This window comes from Rosa chinensis, chromosome 1, assembly GCF_002994745.2.
Source record: "Rosa chinensis cultivar Old Blush chromosome 1, RchiOBHm-V2, whole genome shotgun sequence".
Taxonomy (NCBI): domain Eukaryota; kingdom Viridiplantae; phylum Streptophyta; class Magnoliopsida; order Rosales; family Rosaceae; genus Rosa; species Rosa chinensis.
Window position 1 is genome coordinate 65,646,147 of NC_037088.1, and position 19,945 is coordinate 65,666,091.

General features: G+C 36.6%; 2 protein-coding genes across 6 annotated transcripts; one reads left to right on the forward strand and one right to left on the reverse strand.

Moving 5' to 3' along the window:
- Window positions 1-10,142: 10,142 nt before the first annotated feature.
- LOC112172423 (FRIGIDA-like protein 2) lies at window positions 10,143-13,375 on the reverse strand. Of its 2 annotated transcripts, none has more exons than XM_024309766.2 (2): window positions 10,882-13,375; window positions 10,143-10,557 (listed from the first exon to the last, which is right to left on the reverse strand). In XM_024309766.2, the coding sequence occupies exon 1, from the start codon at window positions 13,025-13,027 to the stop codon at window positions 10,910-10,912; it is 2,118 nt and encodes a 705-aa protein (XP_024165534.1). In that variant the 5' UTR covers window positions 13,028-13,375; the 3' UTR covers window positions 10,143-10,557; window positions 10,882-10,909. The 2 variants fall into 2 exon arrangements, with proteins under 2 accessions (XP_024165534.1, XP_040368386.1); XM_040512452.1 differs by lacking the exon at window positions 10,143-10,557 and having other exon boundaries at window positions 10,764-11,250; window positions 11,374-13,375.
- A 1,036-nt stretch (window positions 13,376-14,411) lies between these two features.
- LOC112182356 (WD repeat-containing protein 91) lies at window positions 14,412-19,561 on the forward strand. Of its 4 annotated transcripts, none has more exons than XM_024320844.2 (16): window positions 14,412-14,559; window positions 14,832-15,270; window positions 15,352-15,474; window positions 15,736-15,877; window positions 15,982-16,274; window positions 16,380-16,435; window positions 16,550-16,644; window positions 16,959-17,061; window positions 17,176-17,270; window positions 17,344-17,406; window positions 17,622-17,697; window positions 17,786-17,894; window positions 18,181-18,293; window positions 18,395-18,453; window positions 18,820-18,928; window positions 19,149-19,561. In XM_024320844.2, the coding sequence occupies exons 2-16, from the start codon at window positions 14,880-14,882 to the stop codon at window positions 19,284-19,286; spliced, it is 1,965 nt and encodes a 654-aa protein (XP_024176612.1). In that variant the 5' UTR covers window positions 14,412-14,559; window positions 14,832-14,879; the 3' UTR covers window positions 19,287-19,561. The 4 variants fall into 4 exon arrangements, with proteins under 4 accessions (XP_024176612.1, XP_024176625.1, XP_024176634.1 ...); XM_024320857.2 differs by having other exon boundaries at window positions 14,433-14,559; window positions 14,870-15,270; XM_024320866.2 differs by having other exon boundaries at window positions 14,444-14,559; window positions 14,873-15,270.
- The last annotated feature ends 384 nt before the right edge of the window (window positions 19,562-19,945 follow it).

Here is a 19,945-nt window from a genome sequence, read left to right on the forward strand (position 1 = left end):
TTCTTGTTAATTAACTTAATTTCACATTGTTTTTATTTGTACTAATATTAATATCAACTGGTAGCTAGCACTCCAGAATGAACCACTAAGCAAGTGAGGTTAACGGTGCTTCAATATCAGTCCCAAAGAATAAAACATAGGATCGTCTTGACCGAGTAGTATACCACCTCAAAATAACAAAAGATAGGAGAGTAGGCTACCTGAATGTTTCTGAGATGGTCAAAATGCTTTTGGACTTCCAGTGATGGGTTATTGAGGAAACATGAATGCCTTGTTGTGATCTCTATCATCTGCTCTCGCGAAGCCTCCCCCGTAAACCATAATACAGCACGAGAGATTATATCATCCCGAATTATGGAGCAGCAAAAAATGATAATACCAAGAATAGAAGAAAACAAGTCATCAAAGTACTAAATTATGAAGTTCTCAAATCTCCGCCAAAAATAGCAAAATTCAAAGGATTCTAACAGATCCGACCAGAAAAAAAGTTTATAAGTATACATCGTGATGTCAATCCTATTAAGTTCATGAATTTATCCATGGGTAAAAACCAAGTTACGAACTCACCCAATGAAATAAATTCCTTGCAAGATATATTTGAGTACTCGGTCCTGTTGAGAAGAAAGAGGAAGAAGTAAGATACTACAAACAAATACTTACAAAAAAAAAAATTACACCTTTAAATCAGAAGGACCATATTACTTTATAGTTATTGACTTCAGGTAGACTAAAAAGGTCGAAGAAACTTCTACGTTTCGTCAAACGATTTTTTGAATACCACTCAATTTCCGTCCTACAAGTATCAAGTTACATGTTAGCCAAATTATTATTGATTAAATACAAACAAGTGAAACAACCAATCACATAAACAAAATAGACTATTTAGCATTATAGTAAGATACGAACCAAACTTACCCTATTATTTTATCTATAATGGACTCATCTTCATCAAGCATATGATATGTTAGGGTCAAAACGGAGTTTTTGAAGTAGGGGTTTCGACGAAAGTAGAACTCCAGTTTGAAAACCCTAAGGTTTTCTGTCCTAAGTCACCTGATGTTTTCAAGATGTTTGAGAGCTCCTTCATCATAGTGTTCAATCTAATTAATAAATAAATAAATAATAAAGTTATTGATTTCACATACAATTTCAGACTATGAACATTAAAGATACAAATTACATTAGGATCTCACATATTTATTTATCGCACTATAGGCTTTCAAAGCATAGAGCCAAAAATCAGGTATCCCCTTACAGCAAAAAAAAAAACATGGATTCATACCAGAGGGTACAAATTACTGAATGCAAATAAAACAGTCTCCCCAATGAACATTACCCAAGAGTCCTGAAAATTGTTTTACTTTTTGATTGAATGTATAACTTAATAATTGTCACAAACTAAAATACACAGATATATATAATAAAGGTAGCAGGGAAGATGATCATTACCCTCTTGATTTGTTATGGCCGGTTCAGTAGTGACTCCAATTGCGTTTAAGATATTATATCTCTGCAAAGTGACTCCAATTAATTGCGTTTACGATAAGATACTGAATGCTTAGACATTCGATGAGATTCGGTGGAGTTCATTGTATTGCACGGAGAAACTAATCAGAAATATAAAATTAAAAAAAAAAATAGAACAAAGGGGCACTTCACTTATTTATAGTTAAAAGGCTACTCACCTTGTTTGGATTAAGACCTGGTTGATCATCTTCGTTCCCAACTTATGCAATAGAAATCAAAAGAAGCTAGAATGTGAAAACCAAAACCATCGTATCACAAAGAAACACAAACACAGAGAGAGAGAGAGAGAGAGTGGGAATGTACCGAAAGGACAGAGATCGGACGCGCTTATGTTGCTCATTCTGATTCTGATATGTAAAATAATTAATAATTAGCCTAAAGATAGGGAACAAGGGCGTCAAACCCTTTCAATATGAGAATGAAAAAAAGAAGAAGAATAATTTTCAATCATTTTGGAGCACGATGGTTCTTCATTGTTCTATTTTGAAGCAAGAATGATTGGGATCGTGCTCCATATAAAGGACACCATAACAAAGAAAGAAGATACATACATACATATATATATATATATATTTTTTTTTTTCTTCTTTCTTTTGAATAGAAAAGAACAGAAGAAGATGAAGAAGATTGCATTGACTCTTTTTTATTAGGGTTTCAACTTTCAACTGATTGAATATCTAAACCCATTCTTTACTGTCTGGGCTCCTGGAAGCCCACTACATATATCGGTCCATATCGTCCCTACTAACAGAATATATAAAGGCCCACTAACAGAATATATATAGGCTCACTACATATATATATATATCGGTTCCTATCGTCTCCATCAAGCCTTCGTATATCTGCAGATGAAAACGGTGTCGTTTACGGTGACATCTCTTTTGATGTGGGTGACCAGCATTATATTGGTTTTCCTAACCCAACCGGAATAACTATTCCATCAGAGATTAGATTTATTTGTAATATAAACAGTGTCGATGCACTCTTTATATTAGTTGTAGAGAAAGATATGATTTTTGAACGATTGGTGCAGGATGAGTTTTGCGTTACGGGAGAGGATCCTCTCTTCCTTATCTGCCTAACCTGCCTAAGCTTTTCATGACGAAGCGACACGTGTACAAAGGCAAATATGACAGCTGATATTGATTTGCCCACTATACTTTCAATCCTTCCTCTATTCGCAACCAAGGACTGAAGGTTCACAGTTTCAGACTACGGGAGTAATACTGCTTTGTCTGCTTCATCAAGCTCAAGACCCAATCTTGTTTAACCCCTCCACACAAACGTATCATCTTCACCTAAAATCATGGTCATTCTTGCCTTTGCTTTTCTTTTCTTGTTATAATTTGATGTTTTTAATCATTGCTTATTTAGATTGAATCCATTGATTCAGATCTGAAGCTACTAGCCTTGAAGCAACCAAAGTACTCCCACATCTACTAAGCCCAGTCTACCCTCTCTCTCTCTGGCTCTCTTAGTGAGATGAGACTCTCTTTGGTTATTTTCTTCCACCTAAATCAAGTCATTGCTTTTTCTTTGATGTCATATATACTTATCTACTCATCTTTACATTCCTTTTCACTTCCCTCCCCGTCGCCATGAGTACTGCTTTGAATGATTACACAATACACATCCTTGGGTTTTCAATAGGTGTTCAAAACAAGTGTTCCCAAACAATGTCCACCAGAAAAACCTCAATTCCCTCATGGACGCCAAACAATTAGCTCTCTGCTTTTCTCTCATTATTCTTTTCTTCTCCTTTTAATCAATCAAGATGAACCCATCTTGGGAACCAAAGTTTGCTATGGAATTGAAGATTCCAAGCATTACAAATTTCATTTCATAAGATGGATAGACGAGATTTGAATTGGCAAAGAAGAAACTTGGGGGGGGGGCATTTACAAAAATACCAATATAAGCCGTTGGATGTGATTTTGTACACATGTCGTTTCTTCAAGAAAAGCTTAGGCAGGTTAGGCAGATAAGGAGGTTAGGAGAGGATCATCTTCCTTACTACACATACCATTGCATCATAGTAACAGCAAAAGATATGCAGGATGTGATAACTAGAGCCATTTTGAGTCTAATACATGAGTTGAAGATTTCTGATATTTACCGTTACGAGTCAAAGACCATGTCTTATGACCGTGAGAATTTAACCACACATGATATTAAGTTGCTGGGCATTCGGTACTCAGATATTGTTAAGTATAAAATACCTGAAGCAAGTATAGAGGAGATAACTGAAGCAGATAGAAATATTGTAGATGAATTGTTGGCACTAAAACATTTGAAGGATTATCATGGTAACCTGCGATCCATGAAAGATGACAATAAGAAGATACAAATTGAATCTTTCCATTAAGACGACATTAAATATTTCGCGGAACTTGCCACCCTAGTAAATTCAGAAAGGATTCTAGTCGAGCAAGGGGAGCTGGTAGAGCGCATTGCAGGGAGACATAACAATTTCTTATTGAACACAGATGAGGTATGTAGTGTTGCATGGTATTAACCGTTAATATGTATATGGATTACTGTTAAAAAAAAATTGTAGATATTTCACAATGCATGTGGTACAACTCAATGTTGTTTGTTTTTTATTTTTTTTGTAGGTGAGGGGTTCGACTTATTCGATACAACATATGTCAATATTGAAGCCCAAGATCCTATTGTGAGGGCAATATCACATTTGACAATGGTACCGAAAAAGAAGCAAGATTTTTCAAGTTTAAAGAAGAAGAAGTGGCCCAAAAATGTTTTCATGGAGCGTGGAAAATGAATGATGATGGAATTCTAAAGCCTTGGTTTCTTAGTCATCGAAAAGATGATGATACTTGGATTATATGTTACGAGCAATTTGACAATATATTTAGCGAGTGTTATGATCATTTGGTTTTTCCTGATAATGATACTTGGAAGGATTCAGTCAGGTATGGTCATACATATATATAAACACACTCACAGACATATTGACTTCTATATTGTTTTAAATGATATGTATTATTTTCTAAACTCACTATTTGATGTAGAAACTTTATGAAGACTGTGAATTATATACATAAGTGTAAATTGTTGCATGAGGGTTTGAGCAAAACATGTAATTACTCTTTGATTGAAGACCTGACGACTAGAACCATAAAGATCAAAATTATTTTTGATAAGGCATGGAGTGTTGATAACTCATTTAAGGTGACTGATGGATACCTAAACAATTCTGGTTTTTTTGGATTGAAGAGATTGAAAGATTGGATCGACTGTGGAGGTGTTCTCAATGATTTTGTTTTGAAGTCTTTGGGAGAATCAGATGAGACAAATTCATTCTTGGCGTTTTTTTATTATACTGAAGGCTATTTCATGTATGATATCTTCATTGTTTAATATATGATGTACATATTGGCGTTATGACTCAATGACATGTTTGTTTTTTATTTGCGCATTTTATTTTCTTTGTTTTTAGGACGTATGATATATTTGCTTGACAACTCTTAAGTCATCCATATTTAATGAAATCGGCCAAACGCATGAAGTATCTCATTATGTTTGATCATACATTGCTAGTAGCAAAAATGCTATGTAGATATCGTGCTTTTGAAATTGCAGCAAAAGCATGATATCTACGTTTAAGGGGACTAATTGATACTTAAACAATTCTGGTTTTTATAGACTAAAGAGATTGAAAGACCGTGACTTTTTTTTTTTTTGCCTCAGGATGAATTAAAAAAAAAGATAAATAAGTAAGTATTTACAAAAACCAATATAAGCCGTTGGATGTGATTTTGTACACGTGTCGTTTCGTCATGAAAAGCTTAGGCAGATAAGGAGGTTAGGAGAGAATCCTTTGTGACACATATTATTGCATCATAGTAACAACAAAAGGTATGCCGGATGTGATAACTAGAGCATTTTTTAGTCTAATAAGAAGAGAGCTAAAGTTTCATGTGTTTGCACTTATGGACTACAATCCACATGGATTGAAGATTTCTGGTATTTACCGTTTCGGGTCAAAGTCCATGTCTTATGACCATGAGAATTTAACAGACCTGATATTAAGTTGTTGGGTATACAGTACTCAGATATTGTTAAGTATAAAATACCTAAAGCAAGTATAGAGGAGATGACTAAAGTAGATAGAAATATTGTAGATGAATTGTTGGCACTAAAACATATGAAGGATTATCATGGTGACATGCAACCCATGAAAGATGACAATAAGAAGATACAAATTGAAGCTTTCCATTCACACAATATTAAATATTTTGAGGAACTTGCCATCCTAGTAAATTCAGAAAGGATTCTAGTCGAGCAATGGGAGCTGGTAAAGCGCATTGCAGGGAGTCAGAACAACTTCTTATTGAACACATATAAGGTATGTAGGGTTGCATGGTATTAACCGATAATATGTATACAGATTACTATTTAAAAAAATTGTAGATATTTCACAATGCATGTGGTACAACTTAATTTTGTTTGTTTTTTATTTTTTTGTAGGTGAGGGGTTCGACTTATTCGATACAACATATGTCAATACTGAAGCCCAAGACTCTATTATGAGTGCAATATCACATTTGACAATGGTACCAAAAATGTTTTCATGGAGCGTGGGAAATGAATGATGATGGAATTCTAAAGTCTTGGTTTCTTAGTCATTGGAAAGATGATGATACTTGGATTATATGTTACGAGCGATTTGACAATCTACTTAGCGAGTGTTTTGATCATTTGGTTTTGCTTAATAATGATACTTGGAAGGATTCAGTCAGGCATGGTCATACATATATACAAACACACTCACAGACATATTGGCTTCTATATTGTTTTAAATGATATGTATTATTTTCTAAACTCACTGTTTGATGCAGAAACTCTTTGAAGACTGTGAATTATATACATAAGCGTAAACTGTTGCATGAGGGTTTGAGCAAGACATGTAATTACACTTTGATTGAAGACTTGAAGACTAGAACCATAAAGATCAAAATTATTTTTGTTAAGGCATGGAGTGTTGATAACTCGTTTAAGGGGACTGATGGATACCTAAACAATTCTAGTTTTTATGGATTGAAGAGATTGAAAGATTGGACCGACTGTAGAGATGTTTTCAAGGATTTTGTTTTGAAGTCTTTGAGAGAATTAGATGAGACAAATTCATTCTTGGCGTTTTTTATTTTTATTATACTAAAGGCGATTTCATGTATGATATCTTCATTGTTTAATATATGATGTACATATTGGCGTTATGACTCAATGATATGTTTGTTTTTTATTTGCTTATTTTGTTTTCTTTGTTTTTAGGGCGTATGATTTATTTGTTAGACAACTCTTAAATCATCCGTATTTAATGAAATCGGCCAAACGAATGAAGTATCTCATTATGTTTGATCATACATTGCTAGTAGCAAAAACGCTATGTAGATATCGTGCTTTTGAAATTGCAGCAAAAGCACGATATCTACGTTTAAAGGGATGGATACTTAAACAATTCTGGTTTTTATGGATTGAAGAGATTGAAAGATTGGACCGACTGTAGAGGTGTTCTCAAGGATTTTGTTTTGAAGTCTTTGGGAAAATCATATCAGACAAATTCATTCTTGGCGTTTGTTGATTATACTAAAGGCGTTTTCAGGTATGATATATTCATTATTTAATATATGATGTACATATTGGCATTATGACTCAATGACAAGTTTGTTTTTTATTTGCTTATTTTGTTTTCTTTGTTTTTAAGAAGTATGATATATTTGTTAAACAACTCTTAAGTCATCCGTATTTAATGAAATTGGCCAAACGAATAAAGTAACTCATTATGTTTGATCATACATTGCTAGTAGCAAAAAAACTATGTAGATATCGTGCTTTTGATATTGCAACAAAAGCACGATATCTACGTTTAATGGGACTGATGGATACCTAAACAATTATGGTTTTTATGAATTGAAGAGATTGGACTGGCTGTAGAGGTGTTCTCAAGGATTTTGTTTTGAAGTCTTTGGTAGAATCAGATGAGACAAATTCATTCTTGGCGTTTTTTTATTATACTGAAGGCAATTTCAGGTATGATATCTTCATTATTTAATAGATGATGTACATATTGGCATTATGACTCAATGTCATGTTTGTTATTTATTTGCTTATTTTGTTTTCTTTGTTTTTAGGACGTATGATATATTTGTTAGACAACTCTTAAGTCACCTGTATTTAATGAAATCGGCCAAACGAATGAAGTATCTCATTATGTTTGATCATACATTGTTAGTAGCAAAAACGCTATGCAGATATAGTACTTTTGAAATTGTAGCAGAAGGAAGTGAGTTCAAAATGTATCGAGATTGGATTGAAAAATAAACTCCTTGGTTGAGTGCCTGTTGTTGGCGAGATATAAGGTAGAAAGAGGTCTCATACAATTCGAACAACATATTTGATCTCATTAGGTTTCTCAGGAATCTTGGTGTGCATGACAAATCAAGAGATTATGCATGCCCTTACAATGAAGTGAATAGATCATTCCCCAATTTGTGCAACTGGCTGCATTGTTATTTATGAAAGATGTAGTTATTTTCTTTGATAAGTTTGTTATGTTGGAAGCTATCTCTTTTGTTGTTGAAATGTACACATATGGTCTTTTACCGCATGATATTTAACTGTCAACTATTAAATTAAATTTGAAGCACTGTTAATCCTTAATGTAGACCTTCCATCACAAGCAGGTTGAATGCATAGTGTTGTTGCAATTATTTTCATGTTCAATTATGGTTCATAGCTATTCAATAAAAACTCAAAAACCACACGACTCGAAACAACACAAATGCTCTACTACCACCCGACCTCCAATTCTCGTGCCATTGACTCTTCCGATGGCTGAAAGGTGTTCATTTTCTTCAAACCAAGATGCTAGGATGAAGCCATTCGAATGACTCATGAACTACTCTTTTAAGATGTACAACTCACTTCTAAGTCCCAAATCAACATTGAGAACAATAGTTGAGCCAAGATTTTTGTTTATTGCACCAGTTCATCAAACAATAAGAAAACAAGGTCCAAAGCTTTCACATTGAAGCAAATTTGAATATAGACAAATGCGATGAACCACCGAGAAACACTAAACAAACAATGACCCGATTTTCTACTTCACAAGATAACACCTTTTTTTTTTTGTTATTGTCTGTTTAGTGTTTTTTTTATTAGAACTTGTGAAGTAGGAGTTATATTTGTACTGTTGAGTTTATTCACTTTTCACAACTAGGCTCATCCAATTGAATTGATTCATGAGGAGCTACTGAAAGGTTGAGTGTTAAACAATACTCAAAGATGGATTCCTATTCCCTTTTAAGTAAATTGGATCGGGATTTCACCTTTGTAACGTATTAGTTCATCACTTTTCAAACCTAGCTAGGCTCACCTTAATAGAAGGCGATGTCTAGATAAGAGGCTATGGACTTATCCCGGGTGTTGTGCCGTGTACTAAGTGAGCCTCGCTCTACTAATGTTATCTCACTTATCTGATATGAATCTTGCCTATCATGTGTGTCTAATCTATTTTCTAATGATCCACTCAGGGAATTTATCTACCCTTTGATATAGAACCACTGCCTTTGTGTCTGTCACATTTGAAGAACATAGAGTTTCGTGTGTATGGAAATGAAATAATTTCTTCGGAAAATGCATTCAAGTAATGATTATTTCATTCTATTGGACCGGTTCATTGACCGGAGACGAAGAAAACTTCCGAAAGTACATTTTGGAACTTCCCAGAGGATCAAAAGATTGTGAAGTATATGTTTCATTCTTTATATCGTGGTGATCGAAGTAGTCGTTACATTTTTTTAATTGTTTCAGTGAGTTTTCAAAGCAATAATCTCTACAACTGAAAGTGTTAAGATTAATTTGTATACTTTACAAAGCTTTTGAATAGTATTTTGGTTGGAATTTGCATGTAGTGAGATATATATTTAAACTCTAGAACAATATAAACGCGCGATTTATGTACTTTCAGTATATAATATTTGTATTACTTCCAAGGTATGGTGTCTAATTTTTTTAGAATTTGAATGCTGTGAGTGACATTTCCATACTCTTGAACAAAGTACAAATTCAGTTAGTTCCCATTATCCTCAGAATTCATATGAAAGTTACGTTATATAAAATGTCCGGCTGTGCCATGGTTTGAAAAAGTCATATGTTCAGCAACGACTTCTGTGTGAACGAAGCGGAGTCGGAAGGCACAAAGCCGCGTAGACCAAGTTGATAATTTCCTGGTAATTACTATGAACCTGAATCGAAAGGCACTAAATTAAAATATAAACTGTCTGGTTCTATATATTGAAAAACTTCAAACCTAATCATGCCATCAAGTGTCGGTCTAGTTTGCTTCTTGCTTCCTAAGCTGGTGATCACTAGCAATAGTGCTCCTGAGAGCAGCTCATCATGAACTTAAAAGAGCTCGAGGAAAGCTTCAAGGAACTGAGAATCATCAACGAAAAGCAAGAAAAACGTGTATGGTACCACGAGACGAGAGCTCAGAACTTAACAATCGCTTATGTTCTGCTGCAAGGCTTGTTTTCCATAGGGATTGTACTTTCCTCGTCGTCACCACCGTCTAGTACTCCCAGAAATCAATGGTGGGTTCCCTTCTCCATGATACTAGTTTCATCTGTAATCTTCTTCATGGCTTTCCTAGATGCTGTGACTATGTTTTATAGGACCCAGTACCATCTAGATATGAACTATATGGAGCAGGACCTCATATTCAAGAAGATACAAGAAGCCAAACACCCACCTGCAGCTAGTTATAAGCTCAGTCATTCCATCAAGATAGAAAAGTGCAGTGGTCATGAACAAGAAGTGCCTACATAGCATGAAATTGCAAGACCTGATGTCTTTCAGCTCTTCAAACGCAAGGTTTATATATTTACTTTACAGCTCTGGGTTTGTTCGCTTTCACCGAAATTCAGTTATACGCTTGCCGCTTGTTCTATATAAGGTGAAGGTTGCACAACAGATTTGAAACAAATATATTTATCATATTCGTATCTGCAAAAGGTGTAAACCACATTTTCCATAAGCAGAGGCATGTATGTAACAAAAAGAGAGAAGCCTTGGAAAGGTGTAAATATCTTGTCTGCCATAGATATGTAGATCTTGGTCAATCTAAAGTCAAGATCATCAAGTGTTTGTGGAACTAAACTTCTTGCAAGAACAAATGAACTAGGTAGCAAAGAAGGAAAGAGACACCAATATGCATCTATAAACAGTAAGAAAATTTAAGGAAAAACCATCATGATAATTACATAAAGAACCAGTCCTGTACATAAAAGATTCCAAAACTCTCTGTCCTGAAATGCTGAGCAAACTTACAACAAAACTACCACCAATTCATAAGCCTTCAGCATCTTTGGGGACAGTTGCTCTGAACATGCCCTAGCTCATTGCAATGGTAACACTTGATGTGTTTCTTCTTCGCTGATTGTGGTGGTTGAAAATCGGAGACATAAGTGCTGCTATCACGTTTCCTCCATCTTTTCTTCTTAGCTTGTTGTTTAACTGGCTTGGCGTCAAGACATGCAGCTTCCCGATCCACTATTAGGCTCTCCAGCTTCTGAAGTTGCAATTCAATGTCCTTGGATGGGTATTCGGACTCTAGGTTGTAATCTTTGATGCATCTAATCACATCTTTCAGGTCCTTTACTGCCTTTGAGCCATTCCTTATCGCACCCTCTGCACATTCTTTTAACAGTGGCACAGGGGGAAACATGTCAGTTAACTTGAGGGTGCAACTAAACACAACGGCCTGAAGCAGTTGCTTGTTTGCAATAAGCTCCTGAACCAAACCTGCTGCAACCACTTTACCTGCTAAACCAACTAATGACTGACAGGAACCATCTGTAACAGCTGGAATCATCAAAGGATTCCCAGTACTCAAATGCTCATTTGGTAACACCTGCAGATTCGGTAAATCTGTATTTGTGGTGGTAGTCTGTTGAATATTGGCCAGTGGAGAATCTGCACGTTTCTCAATTTTATTATCAGGGGAACAATTGTTGCTGCTTGTATTTCTTTTTGAAGTGCTTTGACCCTGTGTGTCCTGATCAGGTGCCTTATCTCCAATACCAAGAGCCAGGCATAATTCAGCTGTGTCATAGTTGTGCTGAGCAACTATACCAACCAGACTTTCAAGCTCCTTCACATCATAAGTAGAGCTCAAATCATAAGCAGCAAGAAGCAGCAAAAGACCCAATACCTCCAACCAGTTGTCAGTATGCATCTTAGCTTTCCACTCAGCTGCTAACGTCATAGCTTCTCCTCTCAATTGAGGAGTAATATTTGGAGAGACTCTTTTTAACTCCCTCAACAAAAAATTACAACTCCTCCTAATAACTGTCAACTCAAACTTGTTGTTTTCCACAGCCGAATATGAAGGGTAAAAACCATGCATTGCATCCAACAACAGTTTAGCTGGATCTGATGACCTTTGAAGAGTATCGTCGATTTCTTTAAGCATCAAATCATTCCTCCTCAAATGCTGGTTCATTAACAATTGCAAGCCTCTGCCATCCCGATTCCCATTGTTAGCAGAAGGAATAGTATCTTCTGATTCCTCAACTTCCAATTGATGAGAATTCTCCTTCGATTTCAAAGTCTGGCTGTGTACTTTCGTGGATTTTCGAACCACATCCAAATCAACTTGTTCTTGCTTGATTTCAAGCTCCCTCTCTTTCTTTTGAAGTCCACACGATTGTACATGTAGTGACTTTTCAAGGGAATACAATTTCTGTTCTTTCAACTGAACCTCTTTCAGGCATTCATGGACCTTCTTATCAATCAAATTCACTTCATCAATCTTAGAGCCAACCTCTCTCTCCTGTCCTTCAAGCTTCTCAACCCATCTCCGAAGCTCCATCTCCTTTGCCTCATGTCTACCGGCCCACTCCTCCATCGACTTCTCAAGCAAACTGAAATCCTTCTCTTTCTTCTCCATTGCCCGAATCTTCTCCTCTTTCAAATCATGCTCCTTCCATTGCTTCTCAACCAACCCCTGAACATACTTCAACTGCATCCCCTTCACCCGAATCTGCTCTTCCACCGAACCCAACTTCCTCTGCCCCTCTTCAATACATTTCCGAACCAACTTACAATCCAGCTCCTTCTCCCTAACCAAATCCTCCACCTCTGAAAACCGCTTCTCCATCCCATCAATCTCCTTCTGCTTCTCCTCAACCATCCTCTGAATCCTATGCAAATCCTTCGCTTTCGAGTCCCTCTCCGCCTTAAACTTCACCTCTTCCTCCGCCATCTCCTTCTCCTTCACCCCAATCTCCCTCTCCCGGTTCCGAACCTCCTCAAATCGGGCCTTAAACAACCCCTTAGTGTACTCAATATGCTCCTCAAGCTCCTTCCATTGCACCGTGAACCGCAAAATCGACGAAGCTTGAGCATGAGCACTCTCATAAGCATTGCGCAGCCTACTCTCCCTAGCCTCAATTCCTTCCAAATCCGAATCCATCTACAAAAACCCTAAACTGCAGCAAAACCCAAATTTGCGAAAGAACACAAATTGGTATACAATTTCCAAAACCCGGATGCGAATTGAACTCCTAACACCAAATTTGTTGGCTTTAATATAGATTGATCAATCAAAGAATCCTATTACTATAGGGATTGGGAAATTGGGGCTTTTCCTGCTCTTCATGGGTTTTAGAGTCTCAAATTCACAATGCACAAGAAAAAAGGAACAATCTTTCCTACAAGGAAAGGGAAGGAATCGCATTCCCAAATCCCAATTTGAAGAAATGAACAGAGAGAGAGGGGGACCTGACCTGAGAACCGTTCTGGGGGGGGGGGGGGGGGGATCCAAACGGAGGCGAGACGACGTCGTGTTGGGTGGTGAAGGTTCGCTTTCGCTAGAGATTCTGTAGTAGTGGGAATGTCCTCCAATTGCAAAAAGAGGGGGTATAAATCTTAAAGTGTCAGCAAGAGTGGACCTTTATTTCCATTTTTGGTCTAAATAAAGGGAAAGGAATAATGGGTGCCTTGGGCCGGTCTGTCTTGGCCTCTTGGGTTGTGTATTTTTCTTCTTTTCAGGTGCAGGCCTGGGTGGCAATCAAGTCTTTTGCCTTTTTAGGGGTTATTTAGGATAGTTCATTGAGGCAAGGAAGATTTGTAATAAGGGAAAATAGTGATGACAAGTAGGTTTGGGTTTCTCATTTCATCGGTTTGAATTGGTAACGAGATTAGCGAAAATTATAGCAGAAAGTTTACTATTTTTAACCGTCGTGACTTTCAAGGTATTGTTCAATCTTGCTGAGTATTAGTGGTTGAAGTTTTTTAATATATTTTTCTAACTTTGACGTCTAATCATTTCATCGTTAATATTCTCTTTGTGATCGTGCATTTATTGTCAGTGAAACGTTCATACGAGTATATACATCATTAATGATTATAAATGAATGGTCGCGGAACGTCTGATAATCACATAACACTTAACTCTGGACTCAGTGATATATAACGCGTCCTTAGTCCTTACCAGGAATATGTTATCAGAAACTCCCTTCATCTTCTACCACCGTTAATATCCTGTCATCATTGCCTTAAAGAGAGAAAATGCTATTGACTATATCACTTAAAAAACTCAACACCAGACACGAGACAAAACAAAGACCACAATTGACCATCCAAACCGCTATCTGTAACTTAACAAAAGGTAAAGACCCACACCCAACAACATTAATTGGTTGAATATCCTTATAGAACCATTTTTTTATTTTTAAATTCTTCTGAAAAAAAAATCACAGATGTTCCCAAAATGTCAGAGAACAAAAAAGGCAAAAAGGGTATATAAGTCCGGTAAAAGAATACTTACCAAAGTAAAAATTTAAGCGCCAATCCAATTTTTTACTTTGTATCTCTCACTCCACAAGGCTAAACGAAACCCAGTTTCCATCGTAAAAGTTAGGTAAGTTCTCAATTTCCTATACCCGGAACAACAAAATTAACAGTTCGCTGCAATCCCGAAATACCCAACTGCAATTCCACAAGGTACGATTCTCTATCATTCCCAATTCCTCAAATCTCAATCACTGTAAACCCTAGATCTCTTTAAACCCTTAAAGCTTCGAACTTTGTATTGAATTGTCTTCAAGATCAATGCTTTATGGAGCCTCGCAACTTATCATACTTGTTTGTTTCTAAATGTGAGCTAAAACTAAAGCAACTTGAGATTTTCTGCAATTTTTTTTCTTCAATTATGTCATACAGAGCTTGATCATCAATTTTGTGATTTAGTGATGAAATTTACGATTTTAGTGTAGATTTGGAGAAGGTGAACATTTGGTTTTTGATGGTGTAGTAGGGGCAAGATGGAGAATATGCAGTATGCTGAGGAGCTTGTGAGGGAGTTTCTAGTGTTTAGGGGGTTCACTAGCACTTTGAAAGCTTTTGATTCCGAGTTGTCGACGGATATTGGCAACGGGTTTCAAGTGGAGAAGATAATGGAGTTGATTTTCTCGGTGTATGTACCGAAGTTTCAGGCGGAGAAGTTAGTTGGGTTGTTGAGTTTTTTCAAGCAGTGTCTCTCTTCATCGTCGGAGACTGTGCTTTTGGCTACTTTATCGAAGATGGAGGTCTCTATTTTGCGGTACTATGTTGTAAATGCCGTAAATGCAGGGAGGAGGGATAAGGTTTTGGAGTTCTTTGGTATGAAGGGGAATGATTTGTTGCAAAGGAGCCAGGATTGGACTCCATGGTTTGGTAGGTTTGTCTATCATTTGTTTGTTTCAGTTTAGTGAACTACTTTTGTCATAGAGTTATATTCTTGTCTGTGTGGTGCAGCCATTCCATATGTAAAGAAACCGAGCGCTGATCCTGAGTTTCGTATATATTTCTCAAAGGAATGGTATGATGCATTGCGTTTATCTGTGAGGAATTTTTTTAGTGAGATCTTCAATGGTACTCATATCCTTCAATATAGTATTTCTGTTATGTGTATATATATATATATATATGTTTCTTGTCATCTGAGAGCAGGCTACTTATGTTTCTGTGTTCATATGTCGACAAATTCCATATATGTTAAATATTATCAGAACTTCCCAACTCCCATATCAAAACCAGTATTGTTTAGATGAATTGCTGTTGGTCAGTTTTTCATTGGTTCATTGCTTTTGATGGCACATTATGACTAAGGTATGTAGAAAATGCCCTTAACTAAACCACGTATGCCAGCCTTGTTGAAAATTAGCTCAGAGAAGACTACTGTCAACCGTTTAAAAAGAGACATCAAGCAACTGAATCTCAAGTTGTCAGAACTTCAAGCTTTGTTGGAGGAAAAAGATGGTCAGATATACCAGTTAAGAAGGTAATAGTTTTCATAGTTATACTCTCTTGAGAGTCCTTGTTTCAGTAATTTGTATAGATTTGGTGCAGGCTTATTTATTTTTCTGATATTTTTTTGGAACTCAGTAACGCTTCATCAGTAGTGGATGAAAGCATCGAACGAACCAAGAGCTCGTCAAGTGAAGTGCCCGAGGAAAATCGTCTTCCATCTAAAGATGCTCAGGAAACTAGCCCTCTTGCTACTTTTCAAATCGGGGAAGCAGAGTTTGGTCGAGATCAGGGTGCTGGATCCATTGGAATTCAACCAGAATTAAAAATATCCAAGTCCATTAATGATTTAAATTATTCATCGAGTCTTCATGTGGGAGTTGGTGGAACTGGTGATACCATTCAACTGTTCCAGGATGGTTCCTATAATGGTAGTTAACTTCTATACGTGACTTCTTTCTCCTTTGTGCATATAGACACTGTTGTAGCTGTTTTGTAGATTATCGTTTGTATAACAAGTGAATGTGATGTGGCAGAAAATGCCACAGAAAGCAGTGTAGAAGATTTCCCTGAAGTTGAAGTTGACTTTCAGGTAAATTTCTTAAAGCATGACTGGTTCCTGATAGTCATAACTGATTTTCCATTACTTTCACTAGTTTATCTTTTATTGGAGACTCTATAACTTTCAGATGACCATGGTTTCCAGGAGACATTTTTGGGCCACACAAGTCCGATCAGTTGCTGCCGGTTCTCTGCATCTGGAAACAATATAGCCAGTGCATCTGACGATGGTACAGTGAGGTATGTCTGGGTACAGCAGTTAAAGTTTGTAAACATAAACTTTATAGTGTGGGGGTGTCCAAGTTTTTTAGTTTGTGTTTCATATGTATCACTATATCATATGTCCATTTCCTGGTGACCTATTGACTGTCGCCACTTATTTCCTACATCTGGCAGCTGCCTAGGTATTACATTCCTTTGGTTACTCTCCTTTGGTTACTCATGATATATACTCATCATGTATGCTACTATATTGTTCAACTTCTCAACTTTTAGCTGATTTAAATTTACAATCTGTATTTACTTTTTCATTAATACTTAATGACTTAATGTAGGATATGGACATATGACTCATCAACTCCAGCATCCAGAAATGCAACCATTTATTGTGGAGCCAAAATTATGTCACTTGACTGGGAATGTAAATCTGACCGATTGGTATGCAGATTAGATTTATATGGTCATTCATTTATCGCTTGTCTTTGGAATCATAATCTGATTATTTGAGATTGAATTTATGGACTTTTAAGCTTTTTGTTCTTTTGACAAAAGCTTCTCATAGGCACCGCTGATAGAGGCATTAAAGCATGGAATGTCGATGCAAAGAGAGTTGTCTGTGATCTTCAGACAAGTGAAGAATTTCCAAGGTTCTTCCTATCACCACTGTTACAAGCCTATACTTCTTGGTGCTGCTGTTTACCTTTTCTTTTCCTCTTGCAGTGTGTTGGATATAAAATGCAGCCCTGTAGAGCCAATTTTTGTTTCTGCTGCAGCATCCAAGGGGTATGCTCTTTTCCTGATCTTATCTTACCACTGTTTTGACTGAAGTGCTCTATTCAACTTATTAAAATATGAGCACGTGGTGTTGAAATGGGATAGTTTGGTCACCGGAAAGACTCTCCTTACAATTCATGCCCATTTATAGTTGTGTTTATATTTGTCTTTGGGTGATCTATATCCTCATGAATATCTGAATCAGGACTTTATTGTCTTCGTAGGCAGGGAACGAGTTATGTTGATAGTCTGGGTTTTGCTTCGTTAACTGTGTGGAACATGAGGACATGGAAGGCTATGGTATGTTCTTGATTGTACCAAAACCTCATATATGCTTGCAACTTCCCCTATATTTATAGGCCTTGTTAACCTTATGGGTTTCATGAAGACAGTCCTTCCTCTTGGTAAAGATCCACCTGCAATTACATCTCTTAGTTTCAATCACAATGGGAAGATCTTAGCAGCCGCTGCAACTGATGGAATGATTCACATGTTTGGTATCCTCACACTTACGTTAGGGGTTTATTTAAATCATCTGAAAGTAGGTTGTTAATTGATTTTACATGAATTTGAAATCCCTGTTTTAGACAACTTTGCATTACTGGGTTTCCATTTACTTTTCCAAGATGATTGAAGCACCCTCTGCAAGGGCATTAAGCTGATAATGCTTTTTGTCTTAGTACATGGGTGCTCTAATTTTTGCACAGCTGAGGTTGCCTGCATCGCTACATGAGTGTAGAACTGTAGATATATGATAATAATGAACTCCTTAACAAGCCACAGATATGTCTGCGGGTCAGCAAATAACTGGGTGGCCTGCACATGACTCTGCTATAAGCTCCATTCTTTTTGGGCCTGATGAGACTAGCATTTTCAGTTTGGGAGTGGATGGAAAGGCAAGGACTTTAAAAGTCATTTTGGGCATGAAGTTTAACCAGTGTATTTGAAGTGTTGTTCCTTTATTATTTGAACTCACTTATTGCTTTTGTACTGTCAGATTTTTGAATGGAGCTTGCAAAACCAAGGTCAAGTCCTTTGGTCAAGGAATTGTAGCAGGTACTTTTGTTAGAATTTGTGGCTTTGATACCACTGTTGTAATTTGGTGCGGAAGCTTTTGATAGTAGTGGGCTAGGACAATGTGTTTAGGACTTTAGTTTTAGGAGCAAGAGTTTGGGAAAACTTGATAATTCTAGATCAATCTAGCAACTCTTGGACTTCTCTTGATTGCTCTAGACTTCTCTAGATTGATGTAGATTATTTTAGATGATCAATGTGCATTTACTTTCAACAACTTTATTCTTTGCCACAACAATGTTAATAGTTGAATACTTGAATATTGGTGACACACGTGTCTTATGATCCCATCAACAAAATATATGCTTACACCAGGATACACTAACATTACTTTTTTCCATACTGTAGGTTCTGTGGCCCTGAGAGCTCAAAAGATCGCAGACATGAAATGGCTTTGGATGCTAATGGGGGGAGACTGTTGGTAACTTCTGCTTCAGTAAGAGCACCCATTTATCAGGTTGTTCTCTTCCCCTCCTCCCTATTATTATAATAGCTTTTCATGTATGATGGACTCAACTAGTGTGCTAAACATTTTGAACCTTGCAATCCAATATGGATCGCACTTGTTTATGGTTTTGAAGTCAAAGTGGTCTTGGATTTACCTGATTACCATATTTTGAGGTTGTAGGTAATGCTTATGTTTTCATTCAAGACTTTGTTTTCTTAACTTGGCTCAGGTTAGAGGTCATGCTACAAATGGGTTGAGAACTCTCCCACATAGTGCTGCCATAACTACTGTAGATTGGCACCCGACATTGCCCATTTTCTTAACAGGATCTGCTGATAACTCTGTCCGAGTAACATCTATATTATAAAGCTTCTGATTATATCTTCATGTTCCTGAGGCTGAATGAGTCCATTACAGGTTCAGATCATTGTATTATTATGTGGGTGTAAATCATTGAACAGTTTTATTTTATAGAGGATACCGATTCTTTGACATAGTGATTGATGCCATTGTGGCAGTGTGAGCTGAATGTTGTTGAAAGTATGGGCATTTCCATGTATGAATAAAAATCAGTTATAGTTTGACAGGAATCCAATACCCTCTTCAGTCCACAAGGTATAAAAATTTGTTCTTCACATTTTATTGCCTGCAAGAAATTCATTTTATGGAACTTTATGATCGTTGTTATTTTTCAACGACATTTTAATGTGCTTGCCTTACTGCATTATTTATCTCAAAGAAAAAAGATTCCAGAATAAGCTGAGGAGCATCATGATTTTGCCGGATAAGAGTTGTTTTTTTTTTTTCTTCTTTTTCTTGTCTTTTTCGGGTGCAATGAAACTCCATTTTGGAAAAGTTCATATGCCTGAAAGTTCCAGAAGATCAACTTGGGATATTTAAAAACATGTTGACTATTGTCTCACCAGATTTGGGAGACATACAAATTGAAGAAATAACTCTTTGATCAGCTAATATATGCTTGTGACTTGGCCAAATTTTCTGACAGGATGACTCCGTCCGAGTAAC

What these genes read in the sequence shown, in the direction of transcription:
- LOC112172423 (XM_024309766.2), bottom strand. Translation starts at nt 13,027, where the DNA reads ATGGATTCGGATTTGGAAGGAATTGAGGCTAGGGAGAGTAGGCTGCGC.
- LOC112182356 (XM_024320844.2), top strand. Translation starts at nt 14,880, where the DNA reads ATGGAGAATATGCAGTATGCTGAGGAGCTTGTGAGGGAGTTTCTAGTG. An exon ending in TGAGATCTTCAATGGTACTC is followed by an intron (nt 15,475 to 15,735) that starts ATATCCTTCAAT and finishes TAACTAAACCAC; the next exon opens with GTATGCCAGCCTTGTTGAAA. An exon ending in CAGATATACCAGTTAAGAAG is followed by an intron (nt 15,878 to 15,981) that starts GTAATAGTTTTC and finishes TTTGGAACTCAG; the next exon opens with TAACGCTTCATCAGTAGTGG.